We start from the raw sequence: 16,738 nt of genomic DNA, 5'->3' as shown, positions 1-16,738 counted from the left end.
GTCTTTGACAGGAAGTTTCATCTCTGACAAGAAGTGCCAACCATATAATCCCTGGACGATTCTTTTGTAGACAGTATATACTTAAACAATTCTGCATGTATATAAACGCCACATAAACTAAATACTACGTCAGAACAAATTTATGAATATTTAACCATTCTCCAAAAGAGAAGATATACGAAAATCACAATAACCATGGAAACTATCAGTTGATTGGCTGTTTTTATTCCCATAAAAGAGATCGTATCTGCCACATGTCCGTCTGCTCGGATGAATAGCAATATAAACACAGCTTTATCTATGAAAGTCTACATATTTCAGTCAAATTTTTACACGGTTTAGACAGACACATGCAATTTTGATGGTCATAAGCAAAAACAGTAGCCGAAAATTAAATATGACTAGACCGAAAAAGTCTTGCCAAAGACGTCATGGTTACAAAGGTCATAACCATCTCCAAGTTCACATATACTTTTAACAAAAATAACAAAAACAAGTTTCCCTAAAAAATTCCCGAAAATCGTGAGAAGACACATACAGTGGTTCACCAAGTTCTGAAGAACTCAAATTGTTGTAAGATTTTGCAATCAAACAGGTATGCATTCATTTAAAAAAATTTTTTTTTAAATTTCTTGAGAAAAACCATAGCCACTTCTTGGTCATCCTAAAATATCTAATCAAGTGGTTCCAACTTTCAAAGAAAAGTAGATAAATGTACACTTTTATAATCTCATAATTATTAATTATGGAACTATGGTGATGTCAATATGGTGTTATATGAACCTAGTAGAATCAAATATTGACTTAGGGCAAAGCCTGAGGTTAATATTTTAGATTCTACTAGAATGGTATAACATCATCTTGACTGAATCAAAGGTCCTTCATTTTTTTATTAGATATGAAACTTGTTTGCAAAAAGGGTGGAATTGCATTATATCAATCTCAATAACAGGAAATCTACATTAGGGTTTGGTTTGGTTTATTTTGGTTTATTTTGTTTAACATCCTATTAACAGCCAGGGTCATTTAAGGATGTGCCAGGTTTAGAGGTGGAGGAAAGCCGGAGTACCCGGAGAAAAACCACCGACCTACGGTCAGTACCTGGCAACTGCCCCACATTGGTTTCGAACTCGCAACCCGGAGGTGGAGGGCTAGTGATAAAGTGTCGGGACACCTTAACCACTCGGCCACCGCGGCCCCCCTACATTGGGGCATTGTGATATCACAATTATAATATCATAAGTGAAATATTAACCCAGTGTTTCTAAAAATAAAAACATCCGGCAAATATCTCAAAATATTAACCTCCACCTGGCCATGTTTTAGCCAATGATAATTGGGTTAAATCTAACCATTTCTAATGATATGAAAAATCTTGAACAACTTGACAAAAGAAAATTTCGGACAAAATTATATTTCTTGGACTGTATATTTACATTTTGAAGAATATTTCAAAGAACTAAACTGAGAAAGAGAAAAATTCTGATTAAATTCATCCTAATGTTGTAATTAGACTGAAGATAATTGGTTTTGACAATGTTCAGGGTTCTATATATATTGTACTATTTACAGCAAAGCAGTAGATTTGAAGTTTTGCTGGTCTCAGGTGGGCAATATTCTTCTGAAACGTGCATAAATCAATACTCTGCATGAAGCATTTATCTGAATGTCTAACAAGACGTATTATCATACCCAGCACAAGTTCTTGTGCTAGACTTGCTGAAGTCACAAATTTTTTTTTTTTAAATGCAGGTTAATTATTGTAACACAGCATCTTATACTAATCCTATCTAAATACCATAAATGTTAAACCCAATGTAGGCAGAGGGCTTATTTCTGGACAATGAAATAATATATTACAATGAAATAATATCTAATTAAGCATACTGACAGCTCTGAAATAGACACGGCATGGGCTTATTGCAGCATATATGATTTAATAATTAAGGCATTTTTCTAAAACCATCTTGATAAGCTTATGCCTGCTAATAAGCCCATTAAAGTGCATATAGCAATTTAGTTGGTGAAAAACTTTTCCTAATACTAACATGTGTATAAAACTAAGGAAAATATCAGATCACTGGGTCCAATTTGCCCTTACATGAAAATGCATGGTTAAATAAATTCACTGCTACAAAGATCGATTCAGTATGAACCTAAAGAAAGGTACAAGTATTAATTTTCATATATACCACATCCCCAGCAGTGCGCTTCAAGTGCAAAATACTAATTCATTTTCAAATAATGAATCATTTTGTTTTTTCTGAAATGAAATAGATTTAAATGCCACATTTTATTTTAAAACTCTCTCTGACATTCAAGATAACAAATAGTTTGGGGTATTATACATATATATACTGGTATTGGAGTGCATTTACTACTGAAACTTGAAGAAGGTTGGAAATTAATTAATGCTTTTAATTATTGGAGGTAACTTGACACCTTGATAAATCATTGGAGCAGAAAGATAATTAATATTTGTCAAAGACATTAGAGGTCAAGGACGTTACTGGAGACAAAAAGCAATCCCATTTTTGTTAATTGCAATATATGAGCTCGATTTCCCAGTTATATGAAAACTTAAAACATATTTGAAAAGTCATAAAGCATTTTGAAGCCTAATAGTACTGAAAACTTATAAATTCTTGAAACCCTACAGTTTTCGAAAAGCTTTTAAGATTTTGAAAAGCTCTAAGATTTTAATTGAAAGAAACCTTGTAACATTTCAACAAATGAAATAAAAATCCCTCGAAATGACATCCGAAATAATTGCCAGTCAGCATTCAGCTCGTTTCCAAATCACTTTCAACATCTATTTCAATACCTTTTCAGCCAGTAATATATGCTACACATACAAACCTGTTTCAGTAACAGAGAAAGGGACAACAGATTTTATCATGATGGTGTATCGTATGTAAATGAATCAATACTTTGGGGTCATCCAGTGTTCTTCCTTTATTCGTTTCACTTTCATCCCCATTGATCAATTGACCACTGACCAATACAAAACAGGGAATTAAATGGCTCTTCAGGGATCACTCAACCATGGCCAGGAAAACAGGAATCAATTATGTCCTCCCAAACTGAGTTTAATAACATTCCATGGAGCAGGTCTTCTAGTTAGAGTGACTCAATTGGCCTCAGCAACCCTTGCTTCCTAGTTTAAGCCTGGTTAGCTTTAGGATATCCTCAAATCCTTGTATTTTGTTTTCAAAGCTGCTTCCTAGTTTAAGCCTGGTTAGCTTTAGGATATCCTCAAATCCTTGTATTTTGTTTTCAAAGCTGCTTCCTAGTTTAAGCCTGGTTAGCTTTAGGATATCCTCAAATCCTTGTATTTTGTTTTCAAAGCTGCTTCCTAGTTTAAGCCTGGTTAGCTTTAGGATATCCTCAAATCCTTGTATTTTGTTTTCAAAGCTGCTTCCTAGTTTAAGCCTGGTTAGCTTTAGGATATCCTCAAATCCTTGTATTTTGTTTTCAAAGCTGCTTCCTAGTCTAAGCCTGGTTAGCTTTAGGATATCCTCAAATCCTTGTATTTTGTATTCGAAGTCTTTGGTAAAATATCTGTGTAAGTTTTGATATGAAAGTCTAAGTGTGGATTCTTGCTACCTGATATGAAATTATTTCCATGATGAAAAATCTCCTTGTATGACTCAGTGTACATCATACGGTAATACTCATTATTCTCGTAACAATGATTTTATGGTAATTTCCTTTTAGGCTGTTGTCTTTTGTCTCTAGTGTCTGTTATATACCAACACTGTCGTTTTTCTCAATGTACCAGTCACTTCTCAGAAATAAATCCTTGTTAATCAGATCCTTGTCACTTTCCTGAAGTAAATCCTTGTTATTACAAACCCTTGTCACTTTCTGAAGTAAATCTTTGTTATAAGAAATCCTTGTCACTTTTCTGAAGTAAATCTTTGTTACAAGAAATCCTTGTAACTTTTTTGTGGTAAATTCTTGTTAAAACAAATCTTTGTCACTTTTCTGAAGTAAATCCTTGTTTTAACAAATCCTCATTACTTTTCTGACGTAAATCTTTGTTATAAGAAATCCTTGTCACTTTTCTGTGGTAAATCCTTGTTATAACTAAATCTTTGTCACTTTCTGAAGTAAATCTTTGTTATAAGAAATCCTTGTCACTTTTCTGAAGTAAATCCTTGTTTTAACAAATCCTCATTACTTTTCTGAAGTAAATCTTTGTTACAAGAAACCCTTGTCACTTTTTTTTGGTAAATCCTTGTTATAACTAAATCCCTGTCACTTTTCTGAAGTAAATCCTTGTAACAAATCTGCATTACTTCTCTGCAGAAAATTCTTCTTATAACAAATCCTTGTCACTTTTCTGAAGTAAATCCTTGTTATAGAAAATCTTTGTCACTTTTCTGAAGTAAATCTTTGTTATAAGAAATCCTTGTCACATTTCTGTGGTAAATCCTTGCTATAAGAAATCCTTGTGACTTTTTTGTGGTAAATTCTTGTTAAAGCAAACCCTTGTCACTTTTCTGAAGTAAATCCTTGTTATAAGAAATCCTCATTCACTTTTCTATGGTAATTCCTTGTTATAAGAAATCCTTGTCACTTTTCTGAAGTAAATCCTTGTTATAGAAATCTTTGTCACTTTTCTGAAGTAAATCCTTGCTACTTTTTTTTGCAGTAAATCCTTATGATAGCAAATCCTCACTGTAAATCACATAGATCCTTGGAAACTAACAGTCCTCTAGGATATATATATATATTCCTTTGGTATCCTCTCTTTCACTAAGTAGTTCTGATATACAAACTTGCTTAATAATCCTGTTTACAGATGAAGTTGATCCTGCTAAACTAACAACAGTTTTTACCAAATCAACGAATAAGGACTCCTCAAAATATATTGTCATTCACAAAAATATGCTTACAAAAAAAGTTTTTTTCTACAAATATAAATAAAAGACTGATCATTCAAAACAGAAAAAATATAGAAATATGATTTCAAAGTGAAAATATCTGTTCACCTTCTTGTCATATCAAAATATTTATTAAGCAAAATTTTTTCGCTACTTAATTATACAAGATATACTCACTGTAGTACAGGAAAGATATTATTCTGCCAATGCAAGCTAATGCCTGGAACCCAGCCAGCACCTACTATACACACGTCTGGCCAGTCAATGTCCAGTCCATATGGTCAATCATCAGCTGACCAGTGTGAATATTGACCGATATTAATTAACTAGACCACATACTTCACAGCATCCAACAGGCAGCACAAATTGTTCATTGTCTTGATTCCGTCACAACTTCACAACGTGCATCCCTCCCCAGCTTCCCAAAGTAAATATGTGCATATCTCCTTCCTGTCCGACCTAAATCCATATATTGGACAATTAAGGCTCATAACATAGCGATCCAATTTATCTGACATTTTGGTCACTTCATCAGAAATTCCTGAATGCCAGGCCTAATTTCGTTGTCTAGTCCACATCAATATATATCTCTGTTCAATAATTCCACCGTGAAGTACTGGCCATGTTTTTATACTCAAAGCCATCAAAAGGCGTTCTACTTGATTGACTTGTATTTTGTTTTTATTCCAACTGTTTGCATTAAGCCGAAAGTGATGTTCGTGGATAGGGTACGCCTAATTTCTTTATACTGCTAATAACCAGTCAATTTGAATAATATTCTGTGTGTGCTGAATCAATATTCATGGTACAGCGACATGGTTTTTAATCCATGGCAAAGGGCTCTAAGTTACAATACAAATATATTGATATTCCCACTCAAATATTACCACAAATTACTCAAATTTCCATGTTTTATACACATATATCATCTCCCGTTTTTAAAAAACGATTTCCAATAAAGGAGCAATACAATAAGAGAAAAAGTGATAAAATTTCTTAACAATATTTTGTGGATAAATTCAAAAGATTTTTTTTTTTTTTTTCAAATTTTATTGTATTTTTGCTTCCATCTAAAAGATGTTTTCTTAACAACACATGGCCCTTCACAAGCCATTCCTGATTTTTTAACAGTGAAGTAGCTTTCAGTTTGGAGCCAGATCGCCTGTAGATTAATGTACCACTATGATCTAATGCATTTAGTTTCTGTCCAAATCCCCACAGACAATAATTACTAATTCATTGTTTTTTTCCAATAACACCCCTCAACGACCCATGCCAATTCTCTATAGATTTGCCTCACTTTACCAAGACAACAGATTAATACTCTAGCTTTTTTCTGACCATTGCCAAACACCATGTTTCATACTTATGCATGTATGGGTCACCAATTACATAATTGATTAAATAAGCAAAGACATCTGTTGCTAATTAATAAACAAAGACATCTGTCACAGATAGAACTACTATATTAGCTCAGGTAGTATTTCAATCTTGGCAGTATATTCTTAGCATACTAACATATGACTAAATCACTTCTATATTTATGCCTAGACTGTCTGTCTGTATATAAGTAGTATATATTGTGATACCTGGTCATTCATGTATGTATAAATGCCATCACTGTCGACTTATTGAATATAACACGTACTGCTGAATTTAGAACCGAGACAAAAAACCAATTAGTTTCTGTGTCATAACCTGTCACATTTGAATACTATTTCAGTACACATCAGACTGCGTCTATTTCAATGTCCGATATCAACACCTTGTTGATTTCATCTCATCAGCAATTTATATCTTTGTCTCATCTCTCTCCTATCATTTCCTGTCACAGTGCTATAGGACTCTACTGCCATAATACGCCAGAAGTCATCTTCAAATTATTGGTAACCATTTTTGTCTGTATCATTGTCTTTGTCAGCTCTCAAACCAATCCCTACGCAACATCACAAATTATTTCCCACAAGTAATCCTTGCTTCTGTATTTTCCAGTCTGTTTATCATTATTTTGTTCATGTGTCATTGCTTATGACTTGACAACAGAAAGTACTGCTACAGGATTTGTTTGTTTCTGGGTGTTGGAGAACTTTTGTCACCTACCTCAGCCACCTAGGACATTTTACATGCAAAGTAGCCACACAGGAACAATATAGCAGAAATATGACTGGTCAAGATGTCTGTCGAATGATGACAGTGCCAAAATAATGATTGATTATTGATGGTAGGGGGCACCACTTCTGGTTAAGTGTATTAATGTCAGGGGGCGCCACTACTGATAGTGTGTACTTGTGGTAGAGGGCGCCACTATTGATTAAGTGTACTAATGCTAGGGGGCGCCACTACTGCTATGCTAGTGTGTACTTATGGTAGAGGGCGCCACAACTACTCTGCCAGGTTCAGTACTTATGGTAGAGGGCACCACTATAGGTGAAGTGCATTAATGGTTCAGTAGAGGGCGCCACAATTGCAAGTGTGTACTTGTGGTAGAGGGCGCCACTACTGCTCTGCTAGTGTGTATACTTATGGTAGAGGGCGCCACTACTGCTCTGCTAGTGTGTACTAATGGTAGGGCACCACTATAGACGAAGTGTATTAATCGTGCATTGATGGAATGCACTAATGGTACAGTAGAGGGCGCCACTACTGAAAGTGTAGTATTGATAGGGGGCATCCCTTTTGACTAATGACTTAATGTATAAATTGTGGATAGTGCCACTTCTGACACAATATACTGATGGCAGGGGGTACTATATATCTTAGGGGTGGTCTAATGGGAGTGCAGATGAATTAATGTATCAATTGCTCCATCATGAACCGAAAACAACAACAACGCTCCCATGACACGAACTCAACCAATCACCTTCCTCACACTGCAATAAATTTAGGGACTTTGATAAGAATTATGACTAATTGATGTAACAAATCGAGTAAATACCGTTTATTTGGGGAGATCACAGACGTTGATACATGAGCACAACACATCCGATAAATTACAGATAACACTAGAAAAACCTGATTGAGTCAGACGAGATAGGAGCACCGCTAACAGACAAACAAAACGATAAAGTCAAGGCCGTTCTAACATAAAAATCAATTCCCGGATACCTACATACATCCTGTGTATGGATACCAGACCAGAGCACTCAGATCCTACGATGGATTAGTGCCGATACAAACATCAGATTATCTCCCTTTAATCTCAAGCTGAGTGATATATTTATACACACGTCAACCTAACACCCGATTTGTTATTTATATAATAACTTGATTTTCTGGCACTTGGACTTTTAATATTGTTTCACTGTAAATATTTTCTGCACCTTGGACTTATAAATCTATATATAGGTACACCTATCAATGTGGCTTGCCCCCAGCATAGTCTGTGTATACCTACAATCCAGAAGTCCGATCAACGACCTCTTAATCAAGAAAAATTCTTACAGCCCATTATCACAGCACTTAATATCTGCTAGAAACTATCCTAAATGTCAATGAGGATACTCTACGATACAGAGAAGGCATTCAGAAGTAAAACTTTCATCCCACTCGAACCTAAAGCACATCGCCCGAGTACTCTGAAAGCCTTATAGGCACGAATTGTCCGTTGTGTATGCCGGTATTTCTGATATAGAAATACTTCAGAGAAGAAATAGCTTGGTTGTTAAGGTATAACATGATCGCGATAGAGTTAAAGCTGGCCTCACTTGACCGATGAAAACCCACGTACTAAACAAATCATGGGATATCGATCAACAGGGGAAGTATATAACTGATAGTCTTTAGAGATTACATTTCACTTGACTGATAAGAAATGTATAAGATGATTTTCCACCAATTAAGTCCAAAACGTCAATGTTTTCAAAAATACCTTATCAAATCCTTGACCACAGTGACCATTACTGCCTTCAATTCCATCAACTAACATTGCCATCAAACACAAATCCCATCAATGGCTTCAAATATAGATTTTGAAATGATATGACACCATTGAAGCTTCAAATCATCCTTTCACCTAGAAACTTCAAAAACATGGCTTCAAATTAATGTCATTGTAGCTTAATTCAGATGATGACTTCAAGTCATCCTTCCATCAATGTAACTTCAAATACTCACTTCAAAGTGGTTTGCCATCAATGTAGCTACAAATATGTGCAACAAAATATGAACAAGTATTCACAACTAGTATGACCTTGGCTTCAAACATAACTTGCAACAAAATTGGCTTCAAATAGCAGGCCCTGCCACTTCTATACTGGTAAAATGATCTCTCTCTCACACAGCTGACCAGAGGGCTATCATCTACAACATGGAACAAGTGGTCAGCCTCTCTAAGCCAGGCTAACATTGTGGCCAGCATGGTTAGTCTACATACAATATGTACCTATACATCCTCCATGTATAAGCTTGCTGGAAACATTACTCACAGAGTTTATTGGAAACATCTCCACAAGTCTCCAATTTGTTCAGTAAAGGGGTATATGATACAATAGACTTTCCTCTGGTGGCCAATTTACTGACCAAAGTGGTGGATGATATCCAACAACTGACCCCTGTCCAGTTGCTTTCTCCCTAGCCATTAATGTAAATGAAAACCAGATGAGCCATCAGTGAGAACTCAAAACTCAAGGAGAACCTATACAGACACTGGGTGAGGAAAACTATGTCTTTCTTAATAGCATGTGAATATTTTTATTTTCTGATGTGACTATGGTGTCCGTTCCAAAGGAAAGGTCTTAAAACAACATTGGTATAATATGCACAGCAACACAGTGTCTTCAAGGGAATTTGGTCAGTTACATAGGGAATAGTCAAATCAGATGTCATGAACACTGCCTCATGTAATATCTTGTGTAATGATGTCATAACATGATCAGCATGATGTCATGATGACACACTGAAAAGACATCCTTTCAAAATGGCGACATTTAAGAGGATTGTCAAAGAAATATTACAAACATTTTTGCTTGCGATAAAAAATTACTTTGAAATTCTTTTCACTTCATTTCAGATCGACGAAACTTCGCCCTATATATTTTATTCTTCTCAAGGCGGCATTGACAAAATAAAACTTAATCCCATTTGAAACTGGATTTGATTTGTAGCCAATGCAGCCAGAAGAGAAATAGACGACACTGGTGGATTTCCCTATAATCTTTTACATCAGGACAGGAAATATATTTACGTCATGTCCACAAACGCAGCGTATCCATCTTGTTTCCTTTACACACCCACAGACAAACTTGTATAGATCCTAGCAGGTGTCCTTTTGCCTGCATCAAAGTTAAACTTTACCTGAATAGACTTTTTTTGTACATTTAGCCTAAAGTATGGGCAGTAAGTGGATGATGCAAATTTTATGCAATCGTAAAAACAGGATTTTACGGTGTCTAAATGGACAAGATTAATGTTGAACATGAAATTTTCACTTATACATTATACATTTAGAAGAAATATGCAACATTTTAAGGAAGTAATGTAAATTTTATGTTCTAGTTACGTGTATACATATTCTTCCGTTTTACATAATGTACACATTCATATTTATCTTGTAGATGACAGCTAGGACTAAAAACTCCAAACAGCCCTCAGCCTATACAATAACTATATTCTGTCCAAATCTGACATGTTGAAATTAATTCATTAAAGAATCATAACTTATGGGATAAAAATTCCAGAAAAAAATGTGACTAAATGATTTAATCTTAAATTTTGCCACTGTGGAAAAACCATACCTATTTGTATACACAGAAACCACCATATAATATAACTAAGAAATTTGAAGCATCACCTGAAGTTCCAATAAGGAGAAATGAAGCTCTACAGTTTTAACTATTTCACAATTTTTTATCTCCTTAAACCCCTTTTCAACCCTTCTGTGTCCTGGCCCCTGGTGTACTGTTTCCATACGGTCATGGCCCCTGGTGTACTGTTTCTATACTGTCCTGGCCCCTGGGTATATGTTTTACAAGCCCCAGATAAGAAGACTTTGATATAAATATCTTACCTCTGACACCACAATGACATCATGTAAATAATGATCGTAACCAACACAGCACACCAAATTTGTGATGAACAGCTCAGGACCCAGGGCACAAAATGGCCTTGGCAAGCTAACAGCAACACATGCTGGGTGATTTGTGTACAGGAGTGACCCCTCCTGGAGAGGTCAGAACATCCCCCTCCCACCACCTAACATACACACAGCTCCCCCTATACAGTAACAGCCTCCCCCCTCCCACCACCTAACATACACACAGCTCCCCCTATACAGTAACAGCCTCTCCCCCCACATAACATATACACACAGCTCCCCCTATACAGGAACAGCCTCTCCCCCCACCTAACATATACACACAGCTCCCCCTATACAGGAACAGCCTCTCCCCCTCCCACCACCTAACATACACACAGCTCCCCCTATACAGGAACAGCCTCTCCCCCTCCCACCACCTAACATACACACAGCTCCCCCTATACAGTAACAGCCTCTCCCCCCACCTAACATATACACACAGCTCCCCCTATACAGGAACAGCCTCTCCCCCTCCCACCACCTAACATACACACAGCTGCCCCTATACAGGAACAGCCTCTCCCCCTCCCACCACCTAACATACACACAGCTCCCCCTATACAGTAACAGCCTCTCCCCCCACCTAACATATACACACAGCTCCCCCTATACAGGAACAGCCTCTCCCCCTCCCACCACCTAACATACACACAGCTCCCCCTATACAGGAACAGCCTCTCCCCCTCCCACCACCTAACATACACACATCTCCCCCTCCCACCCCCACCTAGCCTCCCCCACCCCCACCTAACATACACACAGCTCCCCCCTCCCCCCACCAAACATACACACAGCCCCCCCCCCCCCCTCCCCCACCACCCACCTATCCCCTAGTGATGTACACAGGTAAATGACCAGACCCCCTAGTAGTTGGGTATCCCCTGGATACCAGATCCCTCATTATCTACTAATGCTGATAAAATTATCAGACTTAATCTACCATACACCTAAAATAGGGGAAGTAAAGGGAAGTCAGCCGGAGTGAGAGACAGTAAAATTAGGGGAAGGGAAGTCAGCTGGATTAAGAGACAGTCAAAATAGGGGAAGGGAAGTAAACTGGAGTAAGAGACAGTCAAAATAAGGGAAGGGAAGTAAACTGGAATAACTCAGGTCGACCTGACCGGTAAAAACAGGGAAAAGAGAAGTAAAATAAAGTAAGTAATCTTCTGGCCCCGATTTCATTGATGTCATCTTAACTAAGGCAATGTCACAACTTAAAATTTCTTTAAATTCTCCATCAAGGATGCATTATTTGTTATAAGGAAAAATCTAACTTGAGAAATTTTCCTCAAGTTCTGTAATTAGGCTTCCTATTGAAAATTTCACAATAATGAATTTTTAATTTTAATTGATGAAACTCCTAAGACCTGATTGGTTAAAATAGGACAACGGAAGTAAAATAGAGTAAAAACATGTTCCTACATTCCATATTGTGGATTCATATGACATCAGTACCTTGTAGGTCTACTAAGGGAATTTTTCTACTTTCAGGCAAAGCTGGTCCATCCAAGCATGTATTGATGGCGGAATGAACTATTTCTAGTTAGTTAAGGAAGAAGATGAAGATTGGTTTCGATAATGACAGGAAAACAGAGATGATATAACAGGCCTGCAGGACTGTTAGTGGAGAGGAAAGATTCTAATCTCAATTTCATCCCAACTCAGGGCTTCATCAGTTTTCTTTACTCTCCATGATGTTTGGCTGACTGGACTGTCTGACTTGACACCATCCTCCTATCTCCAGTGATGTAATGTTACGGTCCCCAAACATACAAACAATACCACGTACTAACCCAAACAGACAAACACCACCAGGGGATACGGAGGGATCCCTATCTAAACAGGCCAGAGCACATCGCCCCGAAGGGGTCCCAGACATAATTATCCCAAGCTCTAGCAACATGAATACATAAATATTACTTATAAGTATATAACGATATTCTCTAATAACTGAATTTAACATCTCCCAATTTTTTTCTCAAATCGTACCTAAATTAACATTTTAACATCAAATATATTTTCAGGGTATGAATTTGAAAAAACAACCTCCACAGATTTGAAAATCATTTCAATCTGCCTATGATGTCATCATTAACTATTAGAAATTATTCAAAGTACATTTTTTTCCATCGTCTCCCATCAACAAGTCTACACAACTACAGACGTATGATGCTAGACAGTTCCACATAATGAAGAAAGGAGACTGGATTAATCATTAAACTAATTACCTCTTCTATAAATGTACACAGTCCAGCTCCTTCACAGACACACAGAAATGATCAGAGGGTCATGGGGTATATTAATTAATATTTGTCCATAATTAATGATGCCCAGTCAGTCATCAGTGGAACCCCTGCTGGCTATGGTAAGTACATCAGTACATATGTACTTATGTGTGTCTATATAATGTCTGATTACCACTACAAGGTAATTGATATATGTTGCCTACTGATGACTGCAAAATGGCCCCTGGCGGTCTTTATAATGGACATATATATCACCAACACAACAACACGAATCCATGGTGTCTTCCAGACGTTCGTAATGGGATTTAGCATACAACAGTGTTGTTAATTTTTTAATTACATCACTGTAACATTAGAGTCATAAATTACATTTATATGTAATATTACATTCATGTAACATTATGAAACCATGCCCCTAAAGTGTATAGGTAATAAAAGTGCTAGTATGTAACGTAAAGTCTACCTGCAATAATTTGATATTAGCATTTACCTAATTGGTAAATTAACAAATGAAAGTGCAGAGTCGTGTAGAAAACTATTAAATTCTGAGAAATATTCTACAAGGCCTGTGCATTTTTTATTCTCAGACAGTGCCATCCTGGGAGTGGCCATGTTGTAGCTGAAAGACAAGGTGACCTCCTTGAAAAAATTAAAAAAAAAAGATTTCTGTAAGAACCGGGACCCGCACTTCTTCAGAACACGCCTGTGTGAGTGAGATACCCAATCAGCATCTAGTATTGTATCATGTGATTTACTGATATCCAATCACTGTCAAACCTCTATGTACAAGTGTTAATTTGACACGGCTCTTGAATTGTTTCTCAAGAATTAAGCGAAATCTTAAATTTGTATCTTCATGTCTCACAATACTGAATCTAATACTGACCTTGATGATGTCCCCTTCCCGAAATGCCAGGGACTTGGTGTCGTAAAGGTCACAGTAATCCTTCACCGCTCGTGCTTTAACCGCAAAACTGGCCTCTGTTAAAACAAGGAAACAAAAAATAGTGTTATCTATGCATTGTTGTGCTCATGTGTTGTCATAAAAAAAAAAAAAAAAAAATTTTAGAACATATAATTATTATCATTCATAAAGTTTTCCTTGGACCACACCAGATTTTCCGAGGATGAACTTCCCAACATCAGCCACTGACTCTATACAGCTGGATGGATTGGATCACGTTTTTGTTATTGAAACGATTTCAATAAGTAAAATTTTACCCTGAAGATTCAAATTGACCTTCTTTATAACGTAAAGCTAATTTCTTATTTACAACTTCTTAATACCCAATAGACTCAAGACTTGTCTTGAATTTGTCTCACTAAACTAGCAATCACACTCGGAGTCTGTAGACCCCTAAACTTCCACAGAAATGTTGGACTAGCTATTTGACATGTCAATACATTTCATGAGCTAGGATTTCCAGTCCATTCTACCATACATAACTGAATTTAAACATCTTCTGTGACAAACTCCTGATCAGATGGCAGACTTATACTGGGTTTTGCTATACCAATTCTGTGTCTGATCTCAGTAAATACCTCACAGTACAAAATCATCGCCTAAATTTCATTCAATTTCTCAACTATTTGTGTACTTGATTTTAATATATACTGCAGGTAAAAAAATGATGGCATTGAAATGAAAGATGATAGCGTTATTAAATTTTTATTATTTTTTTCTTCATTTTATTAAATTAAGCTAACATCTCTCACAAACATTAAGATAATCCAAAAGCATTTCACATAACACAGTGAGGTGTTGGCACATTATGAATAAAAGAAACACAAAAATCTAATGAGAAACCCTATCTGCCTAGCTGGATACAAACTCCATACTGACGTGTGAATAGCTAATGATACGGCTCTAGTCGGCAGGTATAAAATTAAATAATTGGAATTTCTGCTATAAAATGAATGTAGATTGATGCAGTGTCATCCCCTACCTTTCCGAACATGTATACCACAGTTTAGAGTTCATAAAAACTCAATTCGTTATTAAATTAGGGTCTAAATCGTGCCAGGCCCACAGTCCTCCCAAACGCTTACGTTGGGTGGAGCTGTAAGAAGGAAACCTGTGGCTGTATAATCTAAATGCACGACCTTCAACTCTGGAAACAATATCTTGTTCCCAGGGTTTTTGTTCCGAAATCCTAGATAGCATGTACTGCACAATTAGGTAATATCATATTCACACATGTTAACAGATAGACACTATTGGATTACTGCAAAATATTCACACCTGTTTAGCGACTGAGGTAAGCAGGAAATAAATATCAACACCAAATCTAGTGTAAGTTAGCAGTAACATTTACACCCTAATGTAAGTTAGCAGTAACATTTACACCCTAATGTAAGTTAGCAGTAACATTTACACCCTAATGTAAGTTAGCAGTAACATTTACACTATAATGTAACTTAGCAGTAACATTTACACTCTAGTGTAAGTTAGCGGTAACATTTACACCCTAATGTAAGTTAGCGGTAACATTTACACCCTAATGTAAGTTAGCAGTAACATTTACACCCTAATGTAAGTTAGCAGTAACATTTACACTATAATGTAAGTTAGCAGTAACATTTACACTCTAGTGTAAGTTAGCGGTAACATTTACACCCTAATGTAAGTTAGCGGTAACATTTACACCCTAATGTAAGTTAGCGGTAACATTTACATCCTAGTATTAGTTAGCAGTAATATTTACACCCTAATGTAAGTTAGCAGTAACATTTACACACTAGTGTAAGTTAGCAGTAACATTTACACCCTAATGTAAGTTAGCAGTAACATTTACACCCTAATGTAAGTTAGCAGTAACATTTACACTCTAATGTAGGTTAGCGGTAACATTTACACCCTAATGTAAGTTAGCAGTAACATTTACACCCTAATGTAAGTTAGCAGTAACATTTACACTCTAGTGTAAGTTAGCAGTAACATTTACACTCTAATGTAGGTTAGCGGTAACATTTACACCCTAATGTAAGTTAGCAGTAACATTTACACCCTAATGTAAGTTAGCAGTAACATTTACACCCTAATGTAAGTTAGCAGTAACATTTACACCCTAATGTAAGTTAGCAGTAACATTTACACCCTAATGTAAGTTAGCGGTAACATTTACACTCCAATGTAAGTTAGCAGTAACATTTAAACCCTAGTGTAAGTTAGCAGTAACATTTGCACCCTAATGTAAGTTAGCAGTAACATTTACACCCTAATGTTAGTTAGCGGTAACATTTACACCCTAATGTAAGTTAGCAGTAACATTTACACCCTAATGTAAGTTAGCAGTAACATTTACACCCTAGTGTCAGTTAGCAGTAACATCTACACCCTAATGTAGGTTAGCGGTAACATTTACACCCTAATGTAAGTTAGCAGTAACATTTACACTCTAATGTAGGTTAGCGGTAACATTTACACCCTAATGTAAGTTAGCAGTAACATTTACACCCTAATGTAAGTTAGCAGTAACATTTACACCCTAATGTAAGTTAGCAGTAACATTTACACCCTAATGTAAGTT

At 36.3% G+C, this 16,738-nt stretch overlaps 1 protein-coding gene across 4 annotated transcripts in view; it reads right to left on the bottom strand.

Moving 5' to 3' along the window:
- Nucleotides 1-16,738, bottom strand: part of LOC117337922 (caskin-1-like) — a 161,611-nt gene that overhangs the window by 56,342 nt on the left and 88,531 nt on the right. For all 4 annotated transcript variants that reach the window (XM_033899071.1, XM_033899078.1, XM_033899085.1 and 1 more), the window contains one exon: nucleotides 14,095-14,189. In XM_033899071.1, coding sequence (XP_033754962.1) covers nucleotides 14,095-14,189 — 95 coding nt within the window. The remainder of the gene's footprint in view (nucleotides 1-14,094; nucleotides 14,190-16,738) is intronic.

This window comes from Pecten maximus, chromosome 1 (genome assembly GCF_902652985.1).
Source record: "Pecten maximus chromosome 1, xPecMax1.1, whole genome shotgun sequence".
In the NCBI taxonomy this organism is placed as follows: Eukaryota; Metazoa; Mollusca; class Bivalvia; order Pectinida; family Pectinidae; genus Pecten; species Pecten maximus.
The sequence above is the reverse complement of the archived record's forward strand: the minus strand, read 5'-3'. Positions and strand labels throughout refer to the sequence as shown.